This window comes from Gadus morhua, chromosome 8, assembly GCF_902167405.1.
Source record: "Gadus morhua chromosome 8, gadMor3.0, whole genome shotgun sequence".
NCBI classification, from domain to species: domain Eukaryota; kingdom Metazoa; phylum Chordata; class Actinopteri; order Gadiformes; family Gadidae; genus Gadus; species Gadus morhua.
In genome coordinates, this window is record NC_044055.1 from 3,307,275 (window position 1) to 3,317,328 (window position 10,054).

At 53.6% G+C, this 10,054-nt stretch overlaps 1 protein-coding gene across 1 annotated transcript in view; it reads left to right on the forward strand.

Annotated features, from left to right (window-relative positions):
• Window positions 1-10,054, forward strand: part of lig1 (ligase I, DNA, ATP-dependent) — a 38,652-nt gene extending 28,598 nt beyond the window's left edge. Inside the window, exons 22-27 of the mRNA XM_030362711.1 lie at window positions 606-688; window positions 2,937-3,089; window positions 4,480-4,533; window positions 6,210-6,353; window positions 7,830-7,922; window positions 9,847-10,054. Coding sequence (XP_030218571.1) covers window positions 606-688; window positions 2,937-3,089; window positions 4,480-4,533; window positions 6,210-6,353; window positions 7,830-7,922; window positions 9,847-9,921 — 602 coding nt within the window. The 3' untranslated portion in view covers window positions 9,922-10,054. The remainder of the gene's footprint in view (window positions 1-605; window positions 689-2,936; window positions 3,090-4,479; window positions 4,534-6,209; window positions 6,354-7,829; window positions 7,923-9,846) is intronic.

A 10,054-nucleotide genomic window follows, 5' to 3' on the forward strand; every position in this document is an offset into this window, starting at 1 on the left:
AGACGCGTCGACGCAGTTGTGAACCTTTATGGTTCTGTGTCGGGTTTTAGCGAGCGGACCAATCACAGCCCTCCCTTGCCTCGCGTCCGGCCCTCGAGGTGGACACGGAGAAGGTGTCGACGCAGGGGTCTTGACCGGATTCGAGTCATTTGGGGGCCCGCAGGGTCTGTCAACTGGGGGGGGGGGGGGGGGGTGTAGCAACCCCACCGCCCTGAAGTGCACCGCAACCGACAAGTTAGAGTACACATCACTTTTAATTTGCACAGGAAATTGAACGTGTGTGTGTGTGTGTGTGTGTGTGTGTGTGTTATATGGTTGTCTGATTCTTTGTTTCCATTTGTCCCTAAATCTGTGTTCGCTCACTATGCGGGATGTATACGTTTATTTTTTTCACTTCTGTATCTCTGCATGCTTTTTGCAATTGTCACTTTGGCGAAATGTGTGAGAGAGGGAGATAGAGAGATGGATGGATGGAGTTTGTGCGGTCAACAACAAAGACTCTCCACATATCTGAAACCTAATCAGTTAATTTCCTTTCTGTTCGGCTGCAGTCGTGTTGTATAATGTGTGCGTGTGCGTGTGTGCGTGTGTGTGTCCTCATTCAGATTCCTGCGAGGGGTTGATGGTGAAGACGCTAGAAAAGGATGCCACTTATGAAATCGCCAAGCGCTCTCACAACTGGCTCAAGGTAGGAACCAGGCAGCCCTACACGACTGCTAATGCTGCCTGCGTGTGTCACACATCGACCGACTGCATTTTCTAGTGCAGGTGTGTATCAATTTTTCTATGTTTGCCTCTTCGCTCCGAGTCGGTCTCTCTAGTTCCACCACAAAACATAAAGCATTTGTAACGTTGAACAGACGCACGTCTCGCCCCCGGAGGTTAATGGCACGGCTAACTCCGCGTCGTCAGTCTCAAATCCGAACGAGCGAAATGAAAGCTGACTTTTCACATCGCATTACTCACCTGTTCGGCAAAGCATGGCGGGGGAAAGTTATCGTTCGTTATGTATTCCGACCCGATCTAATCACGGCACTTCATAGAGAGACCCGTGACGGGGCGAACACGGGGCTGACGAGCGTGACTACACCATCGAATTACACCGCTCCTACCTGTTAAATACCGCGGCGTGCGCGGGTGGGGGTGGGGGCGGGGGGAGGGGGGGGGGGAATCCACGCTGCCTCACGTTGTCTCGACACGTGCGTCCGCGTAATACCCCGACATACCCGTTTCTGAAATGTGCCCCCCTGTGTTCAATCCAAGACCATCACAGCCGCTTCAACACCCCCTCCTGAAACCCCCCCCCCCCCCCACACACACTTTTGAGGTTATGTCAGCCGACCTGCGGGCCGGTCCTGACTGGGGGTTGAGAGCCTCTGGGGGGACGGGATGGGGCTTTTTGTTCCGTATGCCCCCCACCGTAATGCAGTGAGAGAGGGAGTGAATGAGGACACGCACACGCACGCCCTAACAGTCATACAGACATACACGCACACACGCCCAAATACACATACACGCACACACGCCACAACACACATATGCGACACTCACGCCCAAACACACATACACGCACGCACGCCTAAACACACATACAGCACACACACCCAAAACACACATGCAGGCACGCACGCCTGCCCACACACACATAGACACACGAACACCCAAACACATACACGCGCACGCGCCCAAACACGCATGCACGCATGCCCGCCCAAACACACATACACGCGCTCACAAACACATACACACGCACACACGCCCAAACACAGAGAAGTAGGGCAGCGATGGTTGAAATGCACTATCCTCCAATGCACACACACACCGCTACAAAAGCGTGATTATAGAGAAAGGTCTGATGCATTTGTCCGTTCACGCCGACAAAAACCTCATTAAGGACGTCCATTGAAGACGGCACAATGCGAAGCCCACAATTCACCTGTGATGCTCAGAAACTGAAGGGGTTTCATAGTACACTCATACTCTGCAGACACACACACACACCGACACACACAGACACACACAGCAAAGCATGGGAAAAGGGCAAACGTGTGTGTGTGTGTGTGTGTGTGTGTGTGTGTGTGTGTGTGTGTGTGTGTGTGTGTGTGTGTGTGTGTGTGTGTGTGTGTGTGTGTGTGTGTGTGTGTGTGTGTGTGTGTGTGTGTGTGTGTGTGTGTGTGTGTGTCGTGCGTGCCCGCCAGTGAAAATGACATTTAATTTGCATTGTTTGTGAACATTTGTTGTAATGCAGCGATGTGGCGCGGGCCGTTTGCGCGGAGGAACTTTGCATTTAACCTTTTAACAAGGCGCCCGACCCTGCAGACCCAGATAGGATTATCCTCCCCCTCGCTCAGAAAAGTCAAACGTTAAACTCGGGAGTGGAACTTTGTGTAAGAAGCGGCGACGTGGTATTTTACAGTCGAAGGAACCCGGATAAGTAAAGGGACGTGGTCACCAACAAAGTCCAAAGCCTTGTGAGGTATCTGATGCTGATGGGTCAACAATGCTCCAACGGTTTCAGGGTTTCCCCACATGAAGTAGTTTAGTGGAGGAGGGGGGGGGGGGGAGGTACGAGGGAGTCATACTGTGAGGGACAGGGTTCTGTATCAGTGCCCTGCGATTCCAGCATAGTAAGGCCCAATCCCATTTCTACCCCTTACCCCTTCCCCTTAGCCCTCCCCCTTGTTTTGAAGGGGTAAGGGGTCCCAATCCCATTTCTACCCCTTACCCCTTCAAAACAAGGGGGAGGGGTAAGGGTAAGGGGTAGAAATGGGATTGGGCCTTAAACCGTTGAAATACAGCCATCGACCAAATGTGACGACGCAGAAAAAACGAAGAGGTGACCATTGCCCGTCGCTGTGCTTGTGAGCAGAATAGACCCAGAGGGGCTGTGTATGACCGACGCTGTTCCCCCCCCCCCCCCTCCCCCCCCCCTGCAGCTGAAGAAGGACTACCTGGACGGGGTGGGTGACACCATGGACCTCTGCGTGATCGGAGCCTACATGGGCAAGGGCAAGCGAGCGGGCGCCTACGGGGGGTTCCTGCTGGCCTGCTACGACGACGAGGGGGAGGAGTTCCAGTCCGTCTGCAAGGTGTGTGTGTGTGTGTGTTCTACTGACTGTGTGTGTGTGTGTGTGTTCTACTGACTGTGTGTGTTCTACTGACTGTGTGTGTTCTACTGACTGTGTGTGTGTGTGTTCTACTGACTGTGTGTGTGTGTGTTCTACTGACTGTGTGTGTGTGTGTGTGTGTGTTCTACTGACTGTGTGTGTGTGTGTGTGTGTTCTACTGACTGTGTGTGTGTGTGTTCTACTGACTGTGTGTGTGTGTGTTCTACTGACTGTGTGTGTGTGTGTTCTACTGACTGACTGTGTGTGTTGTTCTACTGACTGCGTGTGTTTTCGTGTGTGTTCTACTGACTGTGTGTGTGTGTCGGTGTCGGTCGGTGTGTGTGTGTGTGTGTGTGTGAGACACTGACTGTGTGTGTGTGTGTGTGTGTGTGTGTGTGTGTGTGTGTGTGTGAGAAACACTGACTGAGTATGTGTCTGTGTGTCTGAGACACTGACTGTGTGTGTGTGTGTGTGTGTGTGTGTGTGTGTGTGTGTGTGGGTGTGACCTTCTTACATTGCACGGGGGCAGAAGGGGCTTAGAAGCGTGACTGTAGCGAAAGATAAGTCGTGTATTGTCCGCGTGCCACAGCGCTTCCCGTATGCTAGCCAATGCTACCTGGTACAGACCCCCCTCCTTCCCTTCTCCAGAGAACCCGCTAATTGTTCAGGGTGGTGAGATTCGATGATGCCAACCCCCCCCCCCCCTCCCCCCTTTTTGGATCATACCCCCTTCCCTGCTACCCTGTTCCAGTACATCAGTGATGTCCTCATTTGTTGCAGGGTCCCTTAAACATGAAGGAAATACCGTAGACATCTCAGATCGAGTCCCTGTTTCCCTAGATTCCTTTCATGGCTTTCTGAGGTGATGTCATGCTGTGTATTTCTGGCGTCCCTTCGACAACGGATAAAAAACAAAACATGAACGATTGTTGGAGTAAATGGCTCCCGGTGCAGACGCCCTATGGGAGAGAAAGGACCGCATGCAGTCATGGGGGTAGAAAGGCAACTTTTTTGCAGAACACTGGGCATTCCTGTAAAGGTCCTTTCACCACTCGAAACAAAAGGAGGTGGCCAGTGACCTTAGTGCCTTTGAGCCAGCCTGCAGGGAGACGGGGACTCCTGTCATCAATCAGCCCCACTATGTCTTAATTGCTTTGGGGGGTGTGTGTGTGTGTGTGTGTCAGAGGCGAGGGGGAGGGGGGAGGGGGGGGGGGGGTTAAAGTCTTTGAGAGGTGATACATCGCTTGAGGCGGGGTAGTTCAGACACTGAGTATTTGGGCACTCTGGGATTTGCTGTTTTCTACTGTCTCACTGTGTGTGACTTTGTGTGTGTGTGTGTGTTTTATTAACATCCTCACTTCATCTTCCTCAGATTGGGACGGGCTTCAAGGATGAAGATCTAGAGCAGCATTACAAGTTCTTGAAGGTACAACGTGTGTGTGTGTGTGTGTGTCTGTCTGGGGGAGAGTGTGTGTGTGTGTGTGTGTGTGTGTGTCTGTCTGGGGTTTGTCAGTGTGTGTGAGTGCAGGGGTGTGGCCAAAAAGGCCACTACTAATCCAAAGCACTAAAGCCATGAAGTAATTTCATCATGAATGCACAAGAATGCACCTTAGTTGGGTGTTTTGATTATTTCCATTTCGTCAACTCTCATATCATTCAATTTGTCAAAAAAACGACGCCAACAACTTGCCTGCTTGTCGCTATTCCTCTCCCCCGCAAAACAAATCGAGTTATATAAAATAATTATTTCTTGACAAAGACTCCGTTCACAACGGCTTTATGCTCAAAGCCGGCGGTTCTGGAGACGTCCCAGGAACCCAACAATGGTGTCCGCCTCGCAGTCCCCGGCCTAATAAAGTCTTCCTGGCTGGGAGGGAGGGGTGGTGGTACTGCTGCTGGGTGGGTGGAGGTGGTGCTGCTGCTGGGTGGGTGGAGGTGGTGCTGGTGGTGTTGGTGGTGGGTGGGGGGTGAAGTAGCAGACCTGCTATGCTGCCCTGTGCTTCGCCGCAGGTCCAACAACTTCAAACGCACGCACGCACGCACGCACGCACGCACGCACATACGCACACACGCACGCACACACACACGCACACACACACGCACACAAGCACACGCACAGTGACAGAGCAGGATGTGGCATTGCAGACATCTCCGTTATAAAATAATTGCACACTCTAGCACTGCCACACTTATTTATTTATCAAGAAGCTTTTTCCCGGTCTGTCTTACTCTAAAGTGACCCTGGTTCTTCAGTGGCCACTTGCTGTGCACAGAAAGAGAGAGGGTTGACTCGAAGGAACCCAAAGCGCGCCAAATAAAAGAGCTGATATATAGCTAATGGTTTGTATGGCGGATGTTTAATAAGGTGCAGGATGTGGCGGCGAAAGCGAAAGCGACGAAGAAACCTCTTATGAGTGGCCATCGTCCTCCCTCCAGGGTCAACCTCGGGGCCCCTCGCACTCCGACATAACTAGGGCCTCCTCCCGACGCACGGCCAAATGGACGTGGCCATGGGGAGGAAAAACAATCTTTAGTTGCATGCACCTCGCCGCGGTCGACGGCGATTAGGACGGAGCGAAAGACAACAAAACTCTGGGTCAATAACGGTGCGGGCGTTGACAGCAGCCTGTGTCGCATCGCCTCTGCTTCCTGTCCCCCCCCCACCCACAGCGCGGCGTTATTGCCGGGTTCATCCCGCCGTCTAGAATGGTAGTTATTTCAGCTGTAGAGTTTTGGTATGCGGGGCTTGGCTGCCGTCGCGGTTCTGTCGTTTGAATGCGTGAGGCGGAGAGCTCTATTATCACAAGGGCTGTGGGTTGGTAGCGCGGCTCAAAGAACGCATTGTCCACGTTTATTCTCCTCCTCCTCTCTCTCGCGCTCGCTCTTTCGCCCGCCTCCTCTTGTGTTGGAATATTCCTCCGTTCTGGGTGATTATCTTATTCTCTCCCACTCCCTGTCTCCTTCATCACTCCTTTCTTTTATCTTTCCTTCTCCTTCCTTCCTTCCTTCCTTCCTTCCTTCCGTCCGTCCGTCCGTCCTTCCTTCCTTGTTCTGCTGTGACCCTCATCTCTCCTCTCCCCCCCCCCCCCCCCCCCCCTCCAGGAACACATTCTGCCCAAGCCCCGGGCCTACTACCGCGTCGACCAATCAACAGAGCCCGACGTATGGCTGGACGCCGTCCAGGTGTGGGAGGTCAAGTGCGCCGACCTATCCCTGTCCCCCATCTACAAGGCCGGAATGGGATTGGTCAGTAGACGATGACTTTATGATTTTTTTTCTTCCTCCTTTTCTTTCTCTCTCCCGCGTCCATAAATCACGAGGGTAATTAGCGACTCCTAACGACAGTTATTTAATAAACGGCCGAGTTAAAAACGGAGGGATTTTAATGGAACGGCCCCCGACTTTGACCCCTGGAGGGGCCGGAATGAGGGGCCCGAATATCCCGTCTGCGGCCTGCCGGAATGACTTTGAGTACCCGTGGCGTCCTAGACGATCTCATATTTGTGGGGGGAGGGGGGAGGGGTTCCAGAGTACTACACACTCCAGTACGACTCCAACCTGCTGTCGCTCTCCTCTCCTCTCGTCTCTCGCCGTACCCCCTCGTCTCCCCGCTCTCCTCTCCTCTCTCGCCGTACCCCCTCTTCTCTCCTCTCCTCTCCTCTCTCGCCGTACCCCCTCCTCTCCTCTCTCCCCTCTCCTCTCCTCTCTCGCCGTACCCCCTCTTCTCTCCTCTCCTCTCCTCTCTCGCCGTACCCCCTCCTCTCCTCTCTCCCCTCTCCTCTCCTCTCTCGCCGTACCCCCTCTTCTCTCCTCTCCCCTCTCCTCTCGTCTCTCGCCGTACCCCCTCTTCTCTCCTCTCCCCTCTCCTCTCGTCTCTCGCCGTACCCCCTCTTCTCTCCTCTCCCCTCTCCTCTCCTCCCTCGCCGTACCCCCTCTTCCCCCTCTCCCCTCGTCTCTCGCCGTACCCCCTCTTCTCTCCTCTCCCCTCTCCTCTCCTCCCTCGCCGTACCCCCTCTTCCCCCTCTCCCCTCGTCTCTCACCGTACCCCCTCTTCTCTCCTCTCCCCTCTCCTCTCCCCTCTCGCCGTACCCCCTCTTCTCTCCTCTCCCCTCTCCTCTCGTCTCTCGCCGTACCCCCTCTCCTCTCTCCTCTCCTCTCCTCTCTCGCCGTACCCCCTCTTCCCACCAGCCTAATTGCGCCTCCCCCTCCGCCCGTCTCCCCGCCTCCCTCCCCCCCGGCCGCTTGTCATTCCGTCCTCCTCTTGTGTTCATCACGCCGCTGTCCTCTATCGCTCCGTCTGCATCTGTCCGTCCCCCCCCCCCCCCCTATCCGTCTTCATCACCTCCCCCGTCTCCGTCGCCGTTCCCGTCTGTCATCCGTTCCCCCGTCCCCCTGTCACTCCCGTCTCCATGGCGGCGTCTTCCGCAGTTTGCCGCGCCTCCACCCGTCTGATGACTCCCCGCCCCCTCTCCACCTGTTCCCCCCCCCCGTCTCCCCCCCCGCCGTGTGACCGCCCCTCCGCCCGTCTGTCGCTCTCTCGTCATCTCGGTTTGTCTCCTGACTGTCTGTCTGACGGTCTGACTGTCCCTCGGCCTGTCTGTCTCTCCCTCTCCCCTCTTCTCGTCCCATCTCCTGCCTGCCTGCCTGCCTGTCTGACTGCCTGCCTGACTGCCTGCCTGCCTGCCTGTCTGACTGTCTGTCTGACTGTCTGTCTGCCACCAGGCGGACCCAGAGAAGGGCATTTCCCTGCGCTTCCCCCGGTTCCTGCGGATCAGAGACGACAAGAAGCCCGAAGACGCCACCAACAGCTTGCAGGTGAGTCACTGTCCTCCCCCCCCCCCCCCAATGCTATATGAACGTATAATAACTGGATCCTAGTGTTGTATATATTAATAAAATGCCACAAAACCAAGGGTTAATCTGCTTTGGCAATGGCAACGATATCGCTAAAATAGACCCAAGCAAAGCCCATTAAAAGTGACTGCAGTCCTCGCCAGCACAACAGTAAAGAGGTATATATATCACTCGCCTTAAATCAGTAGAAGTTCCCTTCATTCCCCCCCTGTGGCTCCAGGCCTGGACGCCCCGTTTATGTACCAGGCCAGGGGTAGTAGGCTTCCCTTGTGAGGCTAATTCTGCGAACCGTGCCTATCTGCTATCTGAAGCTATTATACCAGCAGGGGTATAAAGCAAGTGGATGCTACGCGGCAGCTAGCTACCTGAAGGTGTTACACCAGCACATCCTCACAAGTGTAGTCTCCTAGCCGTGCCCTGATGCATTTAAAAAAAGGGCATCCCCATAATTAGTGTCGTGCGCCACACCTGTGTCTATCCTACGACGATGGCTCTGGGGCTGAAGGTAATAAACTTGGAATGGAAAGGTAGTGTTGGCTAGGCGGTAGCTAGCTGTCTCACTGTGATAAACCAGGAGGAGAGAAATAGGGGGTGCTTGCGTAGCATCTAGATATCTGCAGTTATTAAACCGGGAGTAGACCGCTAAGGAATGGCTACGTAGCATCTAGCTATCTGAAGTTAATAAACCAGGGCTTGGACAGCTGGTTGTGGCTATGTAGCATCCAGCTATCGGAAGATGATAATAAACCAGGGGTTTAGAAGGCTAGGAGAGGCTGCGTAGCATCTAGCTATCCAAAAGGTAATAAACCTGGAGCAGACAGCTAGACTACGCCACGTTTTCTTTTACGGCCTCTCCAAATTGAGCCCTGCGGGGCTACGAGATGCTCCAGCACACGTTAACGCACTTTTCCAGCCCAAAACGACGGCCCGGATGGGGTGAACGAACCCCCCCCAAAACATAGAGAGCCACGCTCCAAAGCAGCGTTGCCAGATTGGGCCGGATTTCCCCCCCTCGACCCTGGCAACCCTGGCTAGGGTGCCGGATTTGGCTGTAGCCAGGGTTGCCGGATTTCCCTGCTCAACCCTGGCAACCCTGGCGGTTGCCAGGGTTGAGCAGGGAAATCCGGCCCAATCTGGCAACGCAGCTCCCGATGCTTCGCGGGGATCAGGGGATTTCTCTTTACGCTGCGACGGCGGCCGTTAAAGCACGAGGAGGGGGGCCTGGCGTCAACGCCGCCGCCGCCGCCGCAGCTTTGATTAGCTTGAACAGAAGCGCTTGCCTCCGAGTCAAGCGGGTGAGGAGAGAGTGAGACTTCAAAGCCGGGGATATGAATAATCAGACGGCTATTTTTAGCCCGGGCCTTCCCACGTCGTTTTTTTTTATTCAATATTTATTTAGTTCTGTGTCGCCGACCTGACTTTATGGCGTGCCCTGCTCGCTCGCTCTCTCTCTCGCTCTCGCTCTCTCTCGCCCTCGCTCTCTCTCGCTCTCTCGTGATAAGAAATGAGAGGGACATCGTGGTTTGTCTCTCTTTTCTCGGTCACTATCTCTTTATCTCGCTCCGCCTTTATGTCTTGCTGTCGTTTCATTGAGATTTGTGTTGTGTTTTACGTTGGTGCCGGTTCTCTTTATGCCTCATGCTACGGTTCGCTAATTCCAGCGCTATTGCTCGCTAATCACAGGCTACTGACTTATTTTGCAATGAAAAGGGTAGTTGGTGGTAAAATGGTAACGGCAGCATAAACTTAAGGTGAACAACGAAATGCTAACAATGCTAATTTAACACTGTGGCCAACATTAACGGGTATCGAAGTGCAATCAAGGAATGGGACGAAGTGAATAAAACATCTCATATCTTTGTGTTCCGTGTTCGCCTCTCTGTAGATTGCCGATCTGTACAAGAAGCAGCAGCAGATTCAGAACCAGGGAGAAAAGGCTGACCTAGAAGACTACTACTGATTAGCCACTTCCCGCGGAGAGACAAAGGAGAATAGTTTCCATGCAATTGTAAATAGATGTGATTCCTCCTGTTTTAAAAAATTCCCCACTGAATGATATTAAAAAAAAAATCATTTTCCTTTTTCAACAATAA